This window comes from Numida meleagris, chromosome 1 (assembly GCF_002078875.1).
Source record: "Numida meleagris isolate 19003 breed g44 Domestic line chromosome 1, NumMel1.0, whole genome shotgun sequence".
Taxonomy (NCBI): Eukaryota; Metazoa; Chordata; class Aves; order Galliformes; family Numididae; genus Numida; species Numida meleagris.
In genome coordinates, this window is record NC_034409.1 from 190,754,556 (window position 1) to 190,776,667 (window position 22,112).

The 22,112-nt window shown below is 48.5% G+C and overlaps 1 protein-coding gene across 4 annotated transcripts in view; it reads left to right on the forward strand.

Moving 5' to 3' along the window:
• Nucleotides 1-15,522, forward strand: part of GAB2 (GRB2 associated binding protein 2) — an 86,198-nt gene extending 70,676 nt beyond the window's left edge. For 2 of the 4 annotated variants that reach the window (XM_021382962.1, XM_021382972.1), the window contains exons 3-10: nucleotides 3,248-3,488; nucleotides 6,850-7,436; nucleotides 8,568-8,662; nucleotides 9,229-9,511; nucleotides 10,519-10,609; nucleotides 12,469-12,571; nucleotides 13,415-13,540; nucleotides 15,038-15,522. In XM_021382962.1, coding sequence (XP_021238637.1) covers nucleotides 3,248-3,488; nucleotides 6,850-7,436; nucleotides 8,568-8,662; nucleotides 9,229-9,511; nucleotides 10,519-10,609; nucleotides 12,469-12,571; nucleotides 13,415-13,540; nucleotides 15,038-15,181 — 1,670 coding nt within the window. In that variant the 3' untranslated portion in view covers nucleotides 15,182-15,522. The remainder of the gene's footprint in view (nucleotides 1-3,247; nucleotides 3,489-6,849; nucleotides 7,437-8,567; nucleotides 8,663-9,228; nucleotides 9,512-10,518; nucleotides 10,610-12,468; nucleotides 12,572-13,414; nucleotides 13,541-15,037) is intronic. The other 2 variants (XR_002434005.1, XM_021382953.1) reach the window with 2 other exon arrangements.

Consider the following 22,112-nt stretch of genomic DNA (forward strand, 5'->3'; position numbering starts at 1 on the left):
GTTGAGTGTCATTGGTCATGCTGTGGGTGGGACCGATGCCCAGAGGCATTCGGATGGGACCGCCAGAGGATCATAGAATCATAGAATCATTAAGGCTGGAAAAGACCTCTAAGATACACGAGGTCCAACTCCAACCCACCCCCACCATGCCCACTAAACCGTGTCCCTGAGTATCACATCCCCGTGGTTCTTTAACACCTCCAGGGACAGCGACTCCACCACCTCCCTGGGCAGCCTGTGCCACTGCATCATCACTCTTTTGGAGAAGAAATTTTTCCTGATGTGCAACCCGAATGGATGTTCTCTAAGTACTGAGCATGGACCAAGCACAGGAGCACAAATATCTTGACCTTTAGCACACACTAGTCATCAAATCCTATTTTTCTACCTTAATTTCCTTTTTTGTTCCTTTCCTACCCTGAGCAGGACACACCATCAATGTGCGACCTGGAGTCACAAGCTGCCCTTTCTTCTTTAATGTAAAAAAAAAGATAAAAAAATGCATAAAAGAAGAAAAAAAAAAAAAACCAACCATCTTAGCAGTCCCCTTCTGTAGTAGCAGGATTTATCTTCCTAGCCCTTGCAGTCCCCTCCCAGGCCAGTGAAACCATCCATCTCTCACCTGCTATTAGAGAGTTCATCTCACAGCCCTAATGGAGTACGTGAGTCCTGGATTCACTCTCGTTGATGCTCTCGGGCTCCGGGTCGCTGTGGAAAGCGGGCTGGGAATTCATTTTGAAAATCAATGCAGCCATCAATAGAGCGACTTCCCCTGGGGAAGCAGAGGTGCTTTCACTGGGTTTTGCCGCTTGCTTGCTTCCCTTTATCTCCCGTTTCATTTTACACCATTGGAGTGATAGAGATAACATCCAAGTAATTAATCCTGCTTCTAGGATCCACTGCTCTCTCTGATTTCCCCAAATTGAGCTGATTCTTTGGAAAAGCCACCTCATGGTGCAGGATTTGATGGGTTACTCCATGTCTTGTGATTTTGATTTGCTGTCCCTCGTAGTGATGCCAGGGACCATCTCCTCAGTCCAGCCCCAACCATACCCTTGAGTTGTGACAACACCAGAAAATCTCTGCAATTTCTCAGTGCTGGGTGTATATTCAGGTTGGACATCAGGAAAATTTCTTCTCCGAAAGAGTGGTCAGGTGCAGGAACGGAGGTGATGGAGTCACCATCCTTGGAGGTGTTCAAGAAATGCTTAGATGTTGTACTGAGGGAAATGGTTCAGTGGGAAATATTGATGATAGGTGGACGGTTGAACTGGATGATCTTGGAGGTCTTTTCCAAACTTTTATAATTCTATGATTCTATAATTTCGGCTTGCTGAGGCTTTTCCGTGGCACGGGAAGTGCAGAGCCTGCAGGGATAGCATTGGACAGCTGCTCAGGGACCCAACTCGTCACAGTTCATGGTTGTCCCTAGATGGGGACAAGACCCCAACATTCCATCCTCACACCATCTTGGCCAAAGCCCAGTGTCATGAGCAATTCCCGGCCATGATTCAGAAGGCAGCAGGACCGTGCTGCCATGCCCAAGGGGCATTTTGGATTCAATCACCCTGTTTTGGATAGGAACATGGCTGTGGGCTCCACTGTGTTGAGTGACTTCAGAACACTTGTTATGGGGCTAGCATTTGAGACTCGGGGATCTCTCAAGACTCCCTTTCCAATGGAGATATGCCCGCACTGCAATGGGATAAATATTTAATAAGGGTGAAGGTGCTGTTTGGTCCAAGGACACCAGGACGACCACTTACTCCCATGAAAAGCACTGAGGAATCTCTAATGACCATGCAAAGAAGACAGGAATTGGAGTTTTAAGCTCTCATCCCCCACCACTAATGTCAGTGTTCCATATTGATCCTTCCTCTGTTTAGCACGAACCAAACAATAGAGTCGAGCCACGCTCTTTGGCTTTTATTAATGTACTTTTTCTGCGTTGGGTGAAGTTTGCGGCATCGCCGGGAAAAAAAATGGAGCATCAGCGAGCAAGTGGCAGACAGATCGATGAGGCATCTTGACGCAATTCAAAAGGCAGTGAAAAATCACCCCGTGCACTGCAGCTCCTTGTCTGAGCTACGACAGACTTTTCGTGGGGAGAGGGTCAAGGATTTGAGAGGAGGAATGGAGAAAAAGGGGATCAGAAACCTGGAAAATCTTCCATGTCCTTGCATTGATTCCCTGAAGGGGTTCTGAAGTTGAATAATGGTAGAGAAAATGTGGGAGCAGTTCCTGTATCAGTGTTTGCCCAAGGAAAGATGGCTTTTTTTCATTAGCGCCTGGGATTTGTTTGCATTTTGCATCAGCACCAAATAAATGTGAATCAGAGCTATAGAATGGGTGACCTCAGCGCCACACGAGGGTTTTACACACCAGGAGTGCATGTGTGGAGGGGAGACCACTGCCTCTTCTGCAGCCAGAGATGGAACAACTTTCCCAAAGTATTCTGCAGCATATGCGTTTGGGGGTTTTCTTTTTTAATGACGTTTTCAGCTTGGCTGCAAAAATTCATTTCTGATTCAAATTCCTGGAGTTTCCCAGGAGGGCTGGAGTGGCTGGGTGATTATTCCTGGCCTTTGGGACATTCTCAATTGAAACATGTTTAATATTTTTTTATGTATTTCTTCTTCAGCAAGGGGAGCGGGCACTGGGAGTTGGGTGCACATCCTGTTTTATAGGTAGAAAATGTCAGAAACTCTTCCAAAGTCACAGAATTAATAGAGAATTTGGGAACATGGGAGTATTTTCCAGCTCTGCTGTCACTGGTTCCATTCACATTCCCACCCCATGCCTCAGTTTACCCCACTGCAGAAGGACAGCAGTGATGTCCTCACACAGAGGGATGGAGGTGACTTGAATCATGCCTCTAAAACCTCCCACAGGAGGTCTCTAAGGAGGAGCAGCAGCAGAAACTATGGTGCTAAAGCACTTTCTTCCTTATGAGCTTGCCTGGCATTCCCTAGACATCCTTGCAAGCTGCTGAGGATATGATAAAAAATGATAACATAAGATAAAATGATAAAATATAATAAAATGTGATAAAATATTTATTTTCCTAGTACCTGTAATTGCTTTTGCTCCAAGTGCAGAAGCCCGCTGCTGCATCACTTAGAGCTGTAAGCAAACCCCACCGACCCTACAGACATCGGAGCAGCATTTAAATAAGGGAATCCATGCAAAATCAAGCTGTGGCATCGCCGAGTGTTCCCACTCACCGCTGTGTTTTCTCCCCACGCAGATGCCCTGCGGAGCATCGTCTCCATGAACCATGCACCGCGATCCTCGCCGGCGGAGCTCAGCGGTGCCAACCACCACCTGCTGCGCGAGCGCAAGTCCTCTGCGCCCTCCCACTCCAGCCAGCCCACCCTCTTCACCTTCGACTCCCCCGCCGGCCACCTCCAGAGCACCCTCTCCGCCAGTGCCCCCCAGGATTACCTTTTCCTCCACCAGTGTATGAGCAGAAAGTCGGAAAATGCAAGGTATTGTAGCAAGTCTTGTGGCAAAGCAATGCTGGCATTGGGCAACTCAACGAGATGGCCCTGCTTGAGCAGGGGTTGGATGAGATCATAGAATCATAACATTGTTAAGGTTGGAAAAGACCTCTAAGATCATCTAGTCCAACCATCCACCTACCACCAGTATTGCCCACTAACCCATGTACCTAAGTACAACATCTATCCTTTCCTTAAACACCTCCAGGGACGATGACTCCCCCCACCTCCCTAGGCAGCCTGTTCCAATGCTTCACCACTCTTTCTGAGAAGAAATTCATCCTCATATCCACCCTGAACCTCCCCTGGTACAACTTGAGGCCATTCTCTCTTGTCCTGTTGGCAAGATGCACCCAGAGTTCCCTTCCAATCTCAATCCTGTGGTGATTTCCTAAGGTTTTGCAAAGCTCAGTTGCAGAAAGCCCTGAGCAACAGTCTGCTTGTGGAGCAGGAGATTCCACCAGTGACCTTATGGCTTTCCCAGCTTTCTGCATTTAACCAGAAAACCCCCAGCCCAGGGATGGGCAGGTTTTGCATTGCTCTCCACCTCCAGACACAGATAGTTGCCTTAAATAGCGAAGAGCTTTCTTGGCGTGAGGAGTTTTGGCTGGCGAGAGCAGTGAGGAGGATGGAGGAGATGCAGCCAGAGCCCAGCTGGCGGGGTGCGAGAGCAGAGCCCGAGCTGCCGCCTCCGCTGGGTTTTCCTGCCGCAGCTGCCTTTCCCTACCAAAAACAACAACAACAAAAAGACGGGGTCAGAAAATTAACTTCAGATGGCGTTAATGGAACAGTGTTTATAAAAAGCCCTCTGATGCTCCAGCTGGAAGGATATCTCAAAGCCACCCTCCGAGATCCCAGACACGGCCTGGGTGAGGAGGAGGAGGGCACAAACACTGATGCTTTGATGGGCAGAGACAAACTGGGCCTGAAATAATCACCCCGATCAATGCCCAGTGCATGGGGCAGGCTGCAGGACTGCTGGGAATCCCCCCACCCAGCTCTGCTGCTCTCACTTTGCTCATCCATAAAATGAGGATAATAGTAGCTAATTGGTGAGGGAAGATGAGTTATTAACCCATGAGATACTTCAAATCCTCGCCTGGAAGGACCGAACATCTCACAGGCAGACAGAACTCCAAAGGCGGCGGGGATGTGTTGGTGTTATCACAGCATCACATTTCTTTTTTCCCCAAATAAGCCCTGTTTCTGAGCGCCATCTCGTGCTGGCTCCAGGAAGCAGAGCCTTCACGCTGTGCGGCATCAGCCCCACTTGAGTGATGCTAACTGACATCTCCCAGCTTTTCCCACCAAGCTGACACTTGCCGGGGATTTGCAGCAGGAAACTCCCTCGTAACCATTGCACTTTTGTGCCACCTTAGTGATAGGGAAGGACTCACAATATGGGGAGGTGTTTATATGGGGCTGTTTGAGCAATTTTTTTTGGCTGGGAGCATGTGATTGAAATGGTTTCAAACTAAAACAGTGAAGATTCAGGCTGGATCTTCAAGAATGAAAGGTTTTTTTTAACATAAGGGTAGTGAGACACTGGAACAGGTTGCCCAGAGAGGTGGTGGATGCCTCATCCCTGGAGACATCCAAGGTCAGGCTGGGTGGGACTCTGAGTATCTGATGGAGCTGTGAGTGTCCCTGTGCACTGCAGGGGAGTTGGACTAGATGACCTTTAATGTCCCTTCCAACTCAAATGATTCTGTGATTCACATGGTCTCAAAAAGCCTGACCCATGTATGGCCCAAAGGTGACCCAAGTCCAAAGGTCTGATGCCCATGACTGATGCAGATGTGTTTGTTCCTTACTCCGGAATTCACAGTGGCCAATTAGACATGGGAAATAAAAAGGGGATTGCGGGTGCAGAAAGCCAGTCTGCTGGGGCTTGTGGTCCTCTGCAAAAAGTCCCCTTGGAGGGAGGAAGAGGGAGAAGTCACGCTGTAGGAAGAGGGAGGCAGCAGCAGCAGGAGGGGTGAAACAAGAGGAGGGAGATGGAATGTGCTTCGCCAGAGGGCTCAGAGGAACTCAGTGGAGGAGTGGCAGCTAACAAGTAGTCATTGGAGGACCACGGTCTCCCCAGCTTTTGGTCTTCATCCTTGGGCATGAACTCAAGGCAAATCAAGAAATCATTAGCATGGCAGGGACGTAGTGATCATGATGCCCTACTCCCCCCAAGGAACTGAATGTAAATCTGAATTCAGCCCCAAGAATTACTCCTCTCCCTCTGCAATCAAGGCTCCACACCCCAGTTCCCAGCTGGAAGCTGTTGAGAGTGTAACTGACCTCCTTGGAGCTTCCAGCACTCTGTGTGGGGCTTCAGGGTGGGGCTCCAGCATCCCCATCCTGCTGTCCATGTGTCCCCACAACCACCCAAGTGATTAAACAGAGCCACAATGAAAGGAAAAGAAAAACACATCTCTGTCCATCACTGGCTTCCTACAGCTCTGAGTGTCGATGGAAGGAAATTGTCTGTTTCATTAACAAATACCCCTGAATAGGAGATGCATCTTGAGCAGCATGACAGGGTCCTGAGGACGCACTGATCTTATAACACATTTGTTTTAGAGGCTGCTTCCTGCAGGAGTATAGCAAAGGGACCTGATCAGAGCTTTGCAATGAGCACTCTTCCCTCCAGCCCTCCCATGAGGGCTCCACCTTTCCCAGCAGAGGTTTTGTTGGCCTGTGAGAGTACAAGGTATAGGTGTTGCCCAGATACTTTGAAAACATCCCCAGGAAGAACTATTTCAGCCCATCTCAAATGAATTTACACAGTGTAGGTAGGTTCCTTCTTCCTTGGATGTGGGTGAGCAACACGTGGTGGTGGTGATGATGGGGTGGCTCACTGCAGTATTGTCTTGGGTCATTGTCAGCTAATGCAAAAATTGTGGTTTCTATCTATCTGAAGTAAAAGCCCATTGCTGCCCTTAGCCCTGCCATGAAGCTGTGTGTGTGCAGCTCCCACTCACAGCTTTGCTGGGAAGACACTGAGGTTACAGGTTGTCCTTGGGCATCTTGAAGAAGTTTCATAGAATCATAGTATCATTAAGGTTGGAAAAGACAAATAACATCAAGTCCAACCACAGACCCATCCCCACTGTGCCCACTAACCATGTCTGCAGCCTGTTCCAATGCATTACCACTCTTTCCAATAAGAAATTTTTCCTAATATCCAACTTGTTTTGGGACAAATTGGGTCATGGGCAGGCACATTTGAAGAGGTCAGAGATGCTCTTGTCCCCATGGGTTTGGCAGTGCAGCTTTGGAGGGTAATAAAGAGGGGGAGCAGAGCTCGGTGCACCCCAGCTCTCCCTCATCTCAGCCTCCTTCTCTCCTTCCTCTGCAGGAGCGCCAGCTTCTCCCAAGCCACGAGGTCCTCCTTCTTCATGCGCAGTGACACGGCTGTCCAGAAGCTCTCTCAAGGCAACGGGCACTGCGTGAATGGGGTGGGTGGGCAGCTCCATGGCTTTTACAGCCTGCCAAAACCCAGCCGACACAACTCGGAGTTCAGGGACAGCGCGTATGACCTCCCACGCTCTTTCGGTTCCTACACCCACCCCAAGTTGAGCCTCACCAGTTCCGAAACGGATAACGAGGAAGTGTACACCTACAAGACTCCCAGCAATGCCTTATGCAAGGAGTTTGGGGAACTCTCCACGGACTCCTACGATGTTCCCGCTACCCCGCTCTCTGTCTACCAGATCCCCAGGACATTTACACTGGACAAGAACCACAATGCTCTGGCTGTGGCCGCCAGTGACTCGCCCGCCATGCCACCCCCACGGCCACCGAAACCTGGGCAGATGGAGCCACGGTGGGGCAGCCCACCCCAGCGACCCCAACCCAGTGAAAGCTTAGGGTTGGCCCCCATGGCAGCCACCATTCCCCGGAGAAACACACTGCCAGCGGTGGAGAACAGCAGGCTGCACCGAGGTGAATTTGGGGATTGGGAGCAGGGGTTGGCTTTCTCTTATCTAGAAACTTTAGACAGGGAGGTCCAGCTGAGTTGCAGCAGAGCCAGGGTAGATGTTGACAAAAGCCAGTATGGGGAGCTGAACACAAAGAATCTTTCTCTGGCAAAGTTCTGGTCCTGTTTTTGATATGCAATAGGCTCATGGCATAGAGAGGCACCCCAGGGCTCTGCTAACCCAAGTTGCACAGCAGGGTGTTGTGCCTTGAACTAAAACCCCAAACCTGCTTGTCCATGCAGTCAAGACTTGCCATTTTTTGCTTGCTTGTGGTTCAGTTCATAACCAAGGCTATCAGAACAACACTTCAGCCTGGAGGTATCTCTTCATTTTGCTCACCAGGCAGGGAGTAGTTTTTCACATCTCCAAGACCCAGTACCTCTAGTGAGGAAGAGATGCCCTTCCCATTGGCCATGGGAGGGCAATGGATGAGTGTACCCTTTCTGAACTTTGGTCCTCGTCTTGCAGGAAAGAGAGGAGTCTTGGAAAGTGCAGTTTCTCTCTGCATCTCCTAATCTAACTCAGTTCATGTAATCTTTATTGGTTCTCAAGCAGATGAGGTAGTGCAAAGTGATTTAGAAGGGGTAGTTGGAAAGAAAATATGCTATAAATGATACACACAGCTCCCTGAAATGCCTTTTTCATCTTCTTCTACCTAAATACCAACATTTAGACTGAGATCAGAGCCACATTCAACAATAGGTAGACAGTAGGTATTTCAGTGCTTAGCACCCCATCTTCACCCCACCCTCCCCTCAGCAGAAGCTGCCAGCCCTTACTTCTGTCAACAGAGCTGTAACGAAGCTCTCCCTTAACCCAGTTTTGTCACCATGATCTACCTTTCCTGACATCTTCACCCCTGGGATTTTGCAGTGCTTTGACAGAACCAGGTTAGGTGCGGGCAGCACGGTGATGTGTTGTAGATGGTAAATGGGAAAGAGTGCATCAGGGGTTCAGAGGATCTGGGATGGGCTTCAAGTCACGTCATCATACCAGTGTCTCTTGCCATGATCAGCAGGAATAGATATCGCCTTGCAGGGCCAAGTCTATTAGCGGCTGTGCTGGGATGCGTCGTACATTTGTGGTTGTCTTGCAGCTTCTTCCTGCGAGACGTACGACTACCCCCAGCACGGGGGCAGCAGCGCCGTGCAGTCGGTGGAGTCCATGAATGACGGGTACAACTCCTACCTGGTGAGTCGGCCGTTGGGTCAGCCATCGCTCTGTAAGCACTGTTTGGGCCTTTGCAGATTAAGAGACAAGTCGGCTTCAGGTGGAACCTCACAGAAAGGTTTTATGATCCTAAGCCATGGTGACCAGGAGTTTGGCTTCTTCCTGAAAGCCAGGGATGCTGCTGAGCTGCATTTTGACACGCTGCCAGAGCAGCCTCTTCTGTGCTCTTTCTAAAGCTTCCTGAGCTGGAAATTGCATTAGGGCAGTCTTTCATATTTTGTTTTAATCATGGTCGAAGCCCAGGGAAAAATAACTTTCCAGGTTGTTTGCTTCTGCAGATCACTCTGATCATGAGAAGAGGTGCATGTCTGGGTGATGCAAGCCTCTCCCTAAATTCGGAATGTTGCAGTATCTTGAAAGCAGGGGAGGTAGGCCCTCAGTGCAAACTGATGGCCAAGGAGAAGAAAGGCTATTCATTCTCTCTGTGCTGAGTTGTTAAGGCTGGTCCCACTGGTGGCTGGTGTGTTTGGTGATGATGAAGTGAAGGGTCTCTGAGTGCTCACAATGTGCTCCTGCTTGTCCCACAGCAGGCCAAGGCTGTGGTGGCCCGCTCCCACAGCGCCGACTCCGAGGACAACTACGTCCCCATGAACCCCGGTTCCTCACCCCTGATCCACACTGAGAAAGCCAATGACAACGCCCAAAATCTCTACATCCCCATGAGCCCTGGGCCGCATCACTTCGACCTGGTGGGATTGTCCTCAGCCACCCTCCCCATGCATAAAGGAGGGGCCATGGCCCAGTGCCACAGGCGGCTGAGTGAGATCCAGCCCCCACCAGTCAACCGCAACCTGAAACCCGACCGGAAAGGTAAGAATGGGTGTTTGCGGGCAAAGCTTTCCAGGAACCTTTCTGGCTACATCTGTCTTCTTGTGCACACTCCACCAAGTCCTGTGTGAGGTCTCAGTTGCTGCCAGCAGCGCAGTCAGACCCTCAGATCTTCCCCTTCCCCATTCCATTCCTCTTTCAAGAGGACTATGGTGCAGTGAAGCTCAAAAAACCCATCTCACACCCTTCCGGGCCTTTAAAGGAGATGCACGTTGCAAGCACAACCCTTTTGCTGGCACCTCTTCCCATATCCCACCCCAAAACCTCTGGGTGGTGGTGGAGTTACCATCCCTGAAGGTGTTTGAGAAACATTTACATGTGGCATTTAGGGACATGGTTTAGTGGGCAGTATTGATGGTAGACAGACAGTTGGACTAGACGATCTTAGAGATCGTTTCTAACCTTAATGATTCAATGATTATATTCAGATCACTCAGTTTTCCCCTAGTGTTTCCTACTGACTGGTTCTCAGCAGCTCTTCCCTCAGGGCTTTGCCTACACCCATATCACCACCTTGACCCTTGCTCAGCCCATTCAGGGAATTTTGGTCACAGCTAAGGAGGAGGGCTCCGTCATTAGGATGTCAGCACTTAACTTAATCAGCACACTAGATGAGGGCTGGGGCTGCAGCACAGCATTCTTCTCTTCCACATAATAAACTACCCATGATGAGGAAAGCTTTCAGGTTACTCTGTAGATTTCCTTTTTGAATCTCTCTGGGCAAGTGCTCTGGCCAGAAGTTGATCAGTGCTGGTGTTTTCCAGCTCTGCTGAGGCATCTGAGCTCCCTTATGAGACACATTCCCCTTTTGGGGCCATCCATCCAACTCTGAGCTGTGGGTCAGAAGTCCACAGCGTAAATAACAGCAGAGATCTCTGATTTGTCATCAGCAGGGAGGGCTAATGGGAGAAATGGGAAGCAACAAGTAAATTTTAGGAGACTATCCTCTCTCATGTTGGTTGTGATCTGAATAAACGCTTTTACCCCAGCAAAGCCATCGCCACTGGACCTGAGGAACAACACTGTCATCGATGAGCTTCCCTTCAAATCACCGGTGACAAAATCCTGGTCCAGGCCAAGGTGAGTAATGGTTGGATATGATGCCTTTCTCAGATTTCCCCAGAAGCTGGGTGATCTCTTCTACCTTGATTATTTTCTTTGTTGATTTTAGAAACAGTAGCTGCAGAGCTGGGTCACATCTTGAAAATATACAAGCAGCTATATTAAGCTAAAAGTCCACCTTGCACAACATCTTCATCCGTCAGGGATCAGTAGAAGCTATCAGGGAAGAGGATTAGAATTGGGAATTTATAGAGTAATTCTTTCCTAAAATCTCCTTCCACACCAGCTGATTTGGGGCTTGGGGATTTCCTTGCTCACATCATGGCCAAACTTTGGACCTGGGTCAGATGATGTTGAAGAAGAGGAGCTTCTCTCTTGGATTCTTTGTGAGCTCCATCCAAGTGCTGGGAGAGCCAGAGCCGCATTCCCCACATCACAGCCAGTGGCAGGAAGATTAATGGGTTTAGGTTAGGATTTCATGTGAAAGCACAGCATGTGGCTGAGCAGCTAATTAAGATCCTTTGGAAACATTTCCTATTTTGGGATCTGACATCGCCACAGAGCTGTGCTCTGACACAAGACCTGCAGCCCATCATGACTTGTGACATGGCTGAGCGACCCCAACTCAACTGTAGTAGGGGCACGGTACCAATTTCGTATCCAACTCATCCCCAAAAATGCTGCTTTGGTCTAAAAATGCAGGATGAGACGCACAGGGTTTGATTCAGTTGTGTTTTGATTGCCTTGAAAGCAAAGCCTAGCCTGGAGGAAGTCTGCAAAATGAAACCAAAGCACTTCATAGCAAAGTCTGCCAGCCAAAAATAACAGGATTCGCGCAGCTCCAGTTCTGCTGCTAATTCGCAGTCTGATGTTGTCCAATGAAAGGAAGAAGCCAGGGTTGGCTGTTATGGCTCTTGTAATAAATTGGATTGCGTGGAGACTGACTGCAGGGCATGAGCGCTGTGTGCTGAAATCACTGCACCAGGAAACAGCACACAGACTTTGACTGACAAGATGCCTGACCCCGTAGGAGCTAATGGATTTTTCCCTTATCAGTTAATCATATGACCCTGCCTTTACTGCAAAGCAACAAATAGCTTTTTAAGACACAGGCTTCAATGCCAGATGCTGATTGCATTATGTTATTCTCCATAATTAGATCTGGCCAATTGAAAACAAGGCGACGCCTTGTAGATTTTTTGTCCAGCAAAAAATTCAGATTGGGCCCTGCATGGTACCAAAGCCTGGAGCTGAAAAGGAGCTGGAGATGAGAAGCCTGATGGGGACCTCCATGGACGCTGGCTCTGTGTCTTCCCCAATGAAATACTTCCCGTGAAATGAAACAGTTTGTGGGCCTGATTTATGGAGCTGATCGCAGGAGAGTTATGGATATGCTCAGAGAGGTGGTGGATGCCCTGTCCCTGGAGACATCTAAGGTCAGGCTGAGTGGGGCTCTGAGTACCTGATGGAGCTGTAGTTGTCCTTGTTCCCCTGTTCATTGCAGGGGAGTTGGTCTAGATGGCCTTTAATGGCCTCTTCCAACTCAAACGATTCTGTGATTCGATGATTCTATGATATAGTAAGCAAGGTGTTATTTAAAAACTTCTAGAAGGAGAAAAAAACAGGAAGATCAAGCCCAGTGTCTAGTTGACCCATGGGGTGGTCAGGTTGGAAGACCCCCAATACCACCAGCTCTTCTCTATCCCCCACCGTGACCACTGGAAGAGATCACGGTGGTAGGTGGATGGTTGGACTAGGTGATCTTGTAGGTCTTTTCCAACCTAGCTAATTCTATGATTCTATGATTCTATGATCAGGTGCAGCTCTCTTCCTTCTCTCCCCAGCCATCGTTAACATGTCAAACCTTGTCTTTACAGCCAGACCTTCAACACTGGCTCTTTGCAATACTGTCGACCTGTCTCCTCCCAGAGCATCACCAGCACTGACTCAGGAGACAGCGAGGAGAACTACGTGGCGATGGTAAGGGCCCCCAGCTCAGATATATGGTCCTGGCAGGACATGTACATTCCCCAGTGCTGCAAACGCATTCCTAGCTAATGACATGGAAGCACCACAGTGATTCCGATAGCATCATGATGGATGTAGTGTGCTTCCTTGCACAATCCCCCACATGCACGGAAGAGTGGCTTTTGTTCCTGATATGGTACATCCTACTGGGGTTTTAACTCCATATGAGAGCAGGAACATACATTACCTACCTAGCAAGGAATTAAGAGGGGATAAAAACATCGAGGGCATATTTTCCTAATTAAGCTCATTTTTTTTCAGGATTTTTTTCCCTACTGACGTCATGTTTGTGCGGAATGCAGGGGCTATCAGAGCACAGCAGGGAGTGGCACTGCTTACAGGGAGGGGCTTTGTCACTCCACAAAGCTGCTGACTTGAAGCATATTTTTAAGGCTGTGTAAGTGAGGGGGCTGAGGAGATCTGTGCACTGCATAGCAAAGTTGTGCTGAGCAGAGATCCCAGCACTGTGTTCACTGAGGTGTGGCTCCCAGGAAATGCTGGAGCTGATGTCTGATGTCTGGCACATGAATAAAGCCAGCACAGGGCAGCAGAACTGCCATGATGCAACAAATCCACAGCACACATTTATATTTATGGCCACATACGTAACCCAGTCCCCAGCAGTTCTGCAGTTCTGGTTCCTGTGAGCAATGAGAGAGCATCTTCGGGCTGGGACCTCTTTTGAAAGTACCACCGTGGCATTTCTTTGCCAGATTTGTATTAATTCCTTTATTATTATGATTATTTCTTCCCATTTTAATGCTCGTTATCTCTCCTGTCTCTTCCCTGCATTAGCAAAACCCCATTTCTGCTTCTCCTGTTCCTAGTGGCACCAACAGCCCAGCACCTAAAAAGAGTTCGGGTAGTGTGGATTATCTGGCCCTGGACTTCCAGCCAAGCTCGCCAGGGCCACACAGAAAGGTACTGGGGATTTTCTAGACTTCTGATTAAAAGCAATGCATTTTTAAGGGTTTGTTTTTGTAGGGCTGCTGTATTTATTCCAGATCAGACTCTGTTGCGTATCTGCAGCTTTGTTGGAAATATCACCATAAGCATGAATAAGCATAAATACAGAAAATGTTGGGTATCCACCTCCTGCAAGTCAGGAGTTATTAAAGATCACTGTTTGGGCAGGGAAAGAACAAACTGGTTTTATAAAGTGGGAGTGATGTTTGAAAGCTGAGCTGATCAACTTTATTTAGGTTGGATAAAAGGAAAAAATTTTTATGATAAGGGTGGTGAGGCACTGGTACAGGTTGCCCAGGGAGGTGGTGGTGCCCCGTCCCTGCAGACACCCGAGGTCAGGCTGGATGGGGCTGTGAGCACCTGATGGACCTGTGAGTGTCCCTGTTCATTGCAGGGGAGTTGAATCAGATGGTTTTCAAAGGTCCCTTCAAATGATCCTATGATTCTTGATTCCACAATCAAGTCATTGCATGGTGAGAAAGAGCTCGGTTAGGAATGGGGTACCTCTGCCAGATGTCCACTGGGAATGTGATCAGGGAAGCTCCTAAAGACCCAGAAGTGGGTGGCTTTTCCCTAAGTTCAAACACAGGAGAATCAAACAAAGTGAATCATAGGCGATAGGACAAGTGAGGACCTTGGGGCATCCCCACATCCAAGGGGAAGGATCTCTCCTGAGTTGACAGCTGAGGCTTTAAAGTCCCAGACAGTGGAAATTTCACAACCTCCCCAGCAAGGCTGTGTGCCAATATGAAGAGAATATTGCCAATTTAAATAAAATACAACCTTGGAAAGGTGATATTAGACAATTAACAACATCACCTGTCTCCAACTGGCTGCAGCAGCTGGGGATCATCTGAAATACTTTTAGAGGCAAAAAGTTTTTCAGGATGCAAGAAACTTGAGCACTGTGTTCAGTTTTGGGCTCCTCACTGCAAGAAAGACATCAAGGAGTGAAGCATGTCCAGAGAAGGGCAGCAGAGCTGTGGGGGGTCTGGAGCACATTGTGGGTCTTATGGGGAGTGGCTGAGGGAACTGGGATGGTTCAGTCTGGAGAAGAGGTGGCTCAGGGGAGACATCGTCACTCTAGAGCCTTATCTAGAGCCATAAGTAGAGTCACCACATGTGTGCATTTCTGCGCATCTGTAAGAATTCTTGAGATCTTACAAGAAAATGAGCAAGATGCAACACTAGATTTGCAATATTAGCAGGCAGAGAACACAGTTGCAACCAAATACTCATGCTCCAGAGTTGGTGAGAAGGTAGAGACCTGGGTGCTGGTTTAACCTTCCCATCACACTGCGATCTCACGCAAGAAAGCTGCAGAACAGACCAAAATCTTTCACCCAAGACCCTTCAGGAGGTCAGAGGGAGGCTAATGAGCGATAAGGGAGGGTGGGAGTTGATTGCTGCTGATGGATAACCAGCCGGTGGCTGTCTTTCTCCTCCCCACAGCCCTCCACCTCGTCGGTTGCCTCAGACGAGAAGGTTGACTATGTGCAAGTGGACAAGGAGAAGACACAGGCGCTGCAGAGCACCATGCAGGAGTGGACTGATGTGCGGCAGTCCTCAGAGGCCACCAAGAGCACCAAGCAATAGCGACAGGGCGGATACCTAACAGGCAAATGTCCCAGGGGTTCTCCCAGCTTGGGGCCAAACCAGACTTCCAGCTCCATTTGGGCTGGATTTCTCTAAGACTGCTGTCTGTGGAGGGGAGGGGTTCTTTATTACTTTTATCTTTAAAGACAAAAGGAAACTTAATTTCAGGGGAAGACTTGGCAGATACTGTTTGCCAGTGATAAAGGTTAACTATGTTTGGTGGCTGGGTTTGTGCTTTAGCTGCTGAATACACCATCCAGGAACTTTGACGTAGCAATACCAGGTTCCACCCTACACGTCTGTTGCTTACAGTTATTAAAGCCACCTTGTATATGCTGATATCTTCTTTCCCTGTCTTCTTCCATACCATACCCATAAACCGTGTCACCTAGGTTTGGCAGCATCTCATAGGACATCATTCCCCAGCACCAGTTCTCCCCTCCTTATGGTTGCCCTCTTCTCTGCCTTCTCTCAATCCCAAAAATGAGCAAGGACCATTCCTCTTTGACTTTATTTTCATCATCCCATTTCTTGTAAATAATGATGTGGTCAAAACCTCTGATAGTTTTTTTCATTGTGGGACAGTGTCTGTGTTTCTGGTAGTGATTTGTAACCGTCAGGAGCGTGAAGACCACTCAGACAGCCTTGTTGAGCTAGCTTTGCAGTCCAAGACTTGCCCCACCATACATACATACATACATACACCAGCATGTGCTCACAGACACTTGCATGCACGCAGGAACATCCAGGTGTGATGGAATGTCTTCTGTGGTTGCCTCTCAAAGTCAGTGGGTTGGTGAGGTTGGCTTTGGATGGTAGAATTTCAGCCTATCTGAAGTCAATTGCCTGTGAATGTGGCACTAGGAACCAAAATCTACCTTTTCTGGCATGAAAATAAGCCCAGAGTAGATGAGTCCTACCCCTGGCCATCATGAGAAGCTCTGTATGAGGCATTCAGAGAGGCTCTGGGGCCCCTGTATACCTGGGCTGATGTGAGGTTGAGTGATAAGTGGGGGGCAGGAGGAGACGTTGGGGACCAGGAGAAGGCAGATGCTGCACCTCAGAGGTCAGACTTGGGTGAAGGGCTCTTGTGGGCTGTATCTTGGAGGAAAGGAGTGGAATAACTGAAATGTTGGTCAGTGGTGAGGCCTTAGGCTTGAAAAGAAGCTGGTCAGAAGAGTCAGGACAGCATGTTTCAGTATTAAATTTAACGTAGCATACAGCTGGTCCGTGCTGGAAACAAAGGATTGGTCTAAATATTTTTCCCCATCTTTGGTGATACCTCTTTGATAGAAACAGGACTTTGTGATGGTAACAACCCCAGGTTCTGATAATGGATGGGAAGCTGCCGTTCCCCCTTCTGCATCTTTGACATCCAGGCTTTGGGATCGCTCCCCAAGCAGCTGCCGCACGCAGAGAGTAGAGAAGGAAGAGGCAGCTTATTGCAGAGATAATAACTCATGAGCTCATGAAAACAGGAAGAACTAATGATTGCCATGGAGCTGCCTGATCGCCAGACAGCAAGCACTGACACAGATATACAGGCCAACCGCAAACCGAGAGCTAAACAAAAGGCACGTTAGAAGGATTAGGTAATAATATTTGCTAAACAGCTTGAGTTATTCTTTCTTCAAGATGAACCCCTCTCAGCGCCAAGGGCTCTACTTCCCACAACCACCACCAAGAAAAGCAATCATTTGTATTAATTATTGATGCATTAAGTGTTAACACATTTGTTTAATCTTGGCCTGAGTTTGGAAAGAGCCAGATGCATCTCACATGGGTATAGGATGCCAGACCTTTAAAGGCTGAGCTCTGCCTTGTAAAATAAGTCTCCAGTTTCCAACACCAGTTTATATTTTGCTCTGCCCTGCCATGAAATGGGAGGATATTAAGGGAAAAGCTCTGATGACCCTTTTAAGACATTGCAGTGTTGGCCTTTTACAAGAATAATGGAGCAAATATCCTCATGCTTATGGTAAAAATAATAATCATCTAGGAGAGAGATGAGAGAAGACCCAAAGGGGAAGATTTAGCACAGCCAGATGCTTTGTGAAGACCAGGGCCTGTGCCTCTCATTGAGAACTTGCACGCTTGCATTGTGAGATAATGAAATGAAGAGCAGAGTGCAGTGCTTCATCTTTCTATAGCCCTTTTCATCACCACTTCTCAGGGGAAACAAAACGTTGGGTCTGGTCCAGAGCCTGCTGAAGTCACTGTAAAGAATCCCATGAAACTCGGTGAGCTCATTAAGAGGATGTGGAGAGATCTTCTGGTCTTGGCATCCCACAGGTGCCGAAGACATGAAGGAAAAGCCAATCCCATGGATCTGGTGTACACTGACCTAGCTGGAAACAAGCTCTGCACAGTCCGTGCTGAAAGGCAAAGAATTTGGCTTTCCTATTTCGTCCTCCAACGTGCTATATACAAAGGAAGATCAGGTTGGGGAGGAGAGGTTATGGTGTACACTGAATAAATTTCCCTGCCGAAATCATGCTATTTGCCTCCTAAAATGCAGCCATCTCTGGGTGGGTTGCAGCAGAAACTTTAGAAATAGCCCTTCGTGTTGCTTGGGGTCTCTCCCAGTGCAATTATGCTTGAGATGAAACCGAGCCAGCTTCAGGCAAAAAAAAATCTTGAGCCAGGCCAAAAGCATGAAAAAATCAAGTTGTAATTTATGTTCAGATCCTTTTCTTCACTTTTCTGGCCCAGCGCATTAGATACATATCCAGTTGTTTGGAGCATGGTCAGAAATGTGTGTCCTCTACCTCATGTGAGGCTGGGAGATGGGGAGCTCAGCAAATCTTTCTTCTGATAGTGCCGTTGTTTGAGAAGCAAACCAGGATGGGGATGCAATTCTGCACTGGGACTAGGGGCATCTAGTGCCCACTCCCATGTTTAATCCAAGGTGGTAAGATTAGGAAAGCCTAATCAGTACTAAATAGTACTGGAGAAAATAGTCCTTTTTCTCCACATCCCACAAATGGGCATTTTTTTCCTGCAAAGTGGCTCCTCCATACTAAGCAGCAACTCCTTGACTCCATCCATGCATTGCTGTATAGACGTGGCTGTACCAGCCCCTATGCAATCAATCGCTGCGGTAGAAATCGTCAATCCTGCATGTTACTGAGCTGATTGCAGCAGTCCCTGATGATTAATGTTTGTGCAGTATTTAGTCTTAAACTGTACTGAAAAGCAGCTGGTTTAATTACACGGACTGCCAAGAACAGAGCAGATCCTCCTAGAAGACATGTCAAGGCACATGCGTGACAAGGAGGTGATCCGAGACAGCCAGCATGGCTTCACCAAGGGTAGATCTTGCCTGACCAATCTGGTGACCTTCTATGATGGAGTGACAGCATTGGTGGATGGGAGAAGGGCGATGGATGTAATCTACCTGGACTTCTCCAAAACCTTTGACAGGGTCGCTCACCACACCCTTCCTTCTAAATTGGAGAGGTATGGATATGAAGGATGGACTGTTCGGTGGATAAAGAACTGGTTGCTGGTTGCAGCTAAAGGGTTGTGATCAATGGTTCTATGTCAGCGAGGAGGCCGGTCACAAGTGGTGTCCCCCAAGGCTCAGTCTGGGGACCAGTGCTCTTCAACATCCTAACCTAATAAGGTTCAACAAGGCCAAATGCAAGGTGCTGCACTTCGGCCGGGGCAATCCCAGGTATTTATACAAACTCGGGGAAGAACTCCTCGAGAGCAGCCCTGCAGAGAGGGACTTGGGGGTCCTGGTGGACAAGCAGCTAGGCATGAGCCAGCAGTGTGGGCTGGCAGCCCGGAAGGCCAACTATGTTCTGGGCTGCACTGAAAGAGGAGTGGCCAGCAGAGAGAGGGAGGTGATTCTCCCCCTCTACTCAGCTCTTGTGAGGCCCCATCTGGAGTACTGCGACCAGGCCTGGGGCCCTCAGTACAAGAAGGACACAGAGCTCTTGGAACGAGTTCAGAGGAGGGCCACCAAGATAATCAGAGGGCTGGAGCACCTCTCCTGTGAAGAAAGGTTGAGGGAACTGGGCTTGTTTAGTTTGGAGAAGAGAAGACTCCAGGGAGACCTCATTGTGGCCTTCCAATACTTGAAGGGAGCATATAAACAGGAGGGGATACAATTGTTCGCGAGGGTGGATAGCAATAGGACAAGGGGAATGGTTTTAAACTGAGACAGGGGAGATTTAGGTTAGATATTAGGAGGAAGTTTTTCACTCCGAGGGTGGTGAGGCACAGGAACAGGTTGGCCAAGGAGGCTGTGGATGCCCCATCCCTGAAGGCATTCAAGGCCAGGCTGGACGTGGCTCTGGGCAGCCTGGTCTAGTGGTTGGTGACCCTGCACTCAGCAGGGGGGTTGAAACTAGATGATCTTTGAGGTCCTTTTCAACCCAGGCCATTCTATGATTCTGTGATTCTATGAACTTTGTCCCAAAGGCGCTGAGTTTATCACATCCACTCTATACTTGGATGCTCAAGTATGACAGATTCTTTTGTTAGAAATAGGTATTTTAGGAAGCTGAGAACACTGCTAATTATTCATTTTAATTGCAGGCAAAAGACCTGACTTGAGTCCTTACGTTGGAGCCTCCTCTTCAGCTACACGGTCTCATTTATGACAAGGGATGTGCTTTTGTACGTGTGTGTGCTCATGGAGGAGGGTTGACTGTAGGACACGCATCGTGACCTTGGTATTTAGTTTTACAGAGTATCAAGGCCATGTCAGAATGCTCTCCCCAAGCTTTAAATCTACTACATTGGTGGGTTTAGGAGCACAAATTTCCAAAAATGTGCATCCCTTTTTGTGAGTTTGCAACTGCTGTTCACAGCCCCTCTGTCTCGTGAGATATATGAGTTGTCTTGGAACTGATTTGCTCTGACTTGACATTTGAGTGTTTGGTGAGAAATAAATTTCCATCTCCAAATGGATGCCAGGATGAGATCTAGTCTCAAATATGAGAAAGAAAATATGTGTGTGTGCAGATTGTGCTGGGAGAAAGCTGACTGACTGGCAGATGGGGCTGCATCTGGAGCTGGCACCAGAAGGTGGCCAAGGCTTGGGTTGACTGGGAGGTAACTGGGATGAGTTTGGAGCCAGGGCCACCAGCCACTGGAGAGGGTTGTATATGGGTTGGGAGGAGAGAAGGTAGGGGTGTTTGCCAGCAAGATTTGAGTCTTGGTCTCCAAAACCTCCTTCGGCATGAGTCTCAACTCAGATCAGCAGAGATTTGTGGGTTGTGAAGAGTTTTTCTCAGTGAAAGCCATGTGCTAGGGGGAGGGGAGCTCCCACCACTCTCGGGACTTATCCAGGGCACTTGAGGAAGTAATCCTGCCCAACATTCAGGAATCCCAATCAGAATCACAATAAAAAAGGTGGTGGGGACCCAGCTGTGTTGGTGGACACCTGGTTCTGGGGATCCTTTGGTTTAATCATTGGGAAGCAGTGCCATGGCTTCACAGCGTGTCCCAAGAGAGGTTGTACTGTCTCTGTCCTTGAGGGTTATCAGAACCAGAATGGGTCAAGCCCTGAGCAAATGGGTTGGACCTCACAGCTGACCCTGCTTAGAGCAGGGAGTGGAACTGGAGATATCCCTTCCCCTTGATTTACCGAGACCCTACTGCTGGAGCAGAGGCTCCTACACATGAGGGAAGGGGAAAAATACCTAAATGCCTTTAGCATTCTGAACAGGGCCAGGACCTCTTCTTTGGGCATGAAGTGACAAGGCACAGCTCAATCCCTAAGGTCATATACCCTGGTGAAGTGGCCTAACCCACACTGGGGCCATCCCTTGTGCCTGGGATAGGGCTGACTAGATCAGGCCAAGTTATCTAGAATATGGACACATAGTCTGAGCCACTGGAAAACAGCTTGAACCCATAGATTTGACATTGACATTGACCCTCTGGAGCCTCACCTGCATCCCTGCATCCCAGGGTCCCACTGCCTTGAGTGTACAGGGAAGAATTGGCTCCATTGACTCCATTTGAGCATGGCTCATTGGCTGGGATAGAGTTTTGTTTTTTTCTCATAGTACCTTGAACGGTGCTCTGTTCCTGATTTGTGATGAAAACAGTGTTGATAACACACTGATGTTGTTATCAGTTGTTGCAGAGCAATGCTTGCTGAGAGCCAAGGAGGACTTTTCAGCCTCTTGTGCTGCCTTGCCAGTGAGGAGCTGGAGGTGTACAAGAAGGTGGGAGGGGACACAGCTGGGACAACTGGCCCAGGGTGGCCAAAGGGATATTCCATACCATACGATGTCATGCTCAGCAATAAAGCTTGGGGGGAAATTTGAATTTTCCAGGGCTGCCATTGCTCAGGGAGCAGCTGGGCATTGGTCAGCTGACAGTGAGCAATTGCATCATGCAAATTTTCTTTCCTTTTCATCCTTTTTAAAAAAAAAACTTGTTCAAATATCTTTCTCTCACTCAACAAGTTTCTGACTTTTGCCCTTTCAATTTTCTTCCTCCTTCCCACTGCAGAGGGAGTGAGTGAGCAGCTGTGTGGTGCTTAAATGCCTGCCACGCTTAAACCACCACATGGGCTTTGATGGGAAGATGTTTAGATAAACTGAGCACTGACACAGGGACCCACAGAGGGGTTTGGCTCTCCTGCTTAGGGATCTCCAGAAGCCCTTGGATGTGGGGCTGGGCACCCTTTTCTGGGCATCCCTGCTGGGGTAGGGCTGGGCCAGAGGTACCCAGAGGTTCCTCCAGCACCAACTGTGATTCTGATTCTGTGATTCTGTGAAATAACTCCACAGGTCCTGGCTGATCTCCTTAGCCTGGGAAAGGAATAAGTGGGTGTTTTTCTTAAGTCGTATTTGTATTGCATTGACATTTTCCCACCTGATGACATTGCTTTTCTGTGTAAAAGTTGATAGCTCCACTGTGCTTCATACTGGAGGAACACTGTCAGTATGAGACCAGTGCAGCTGGG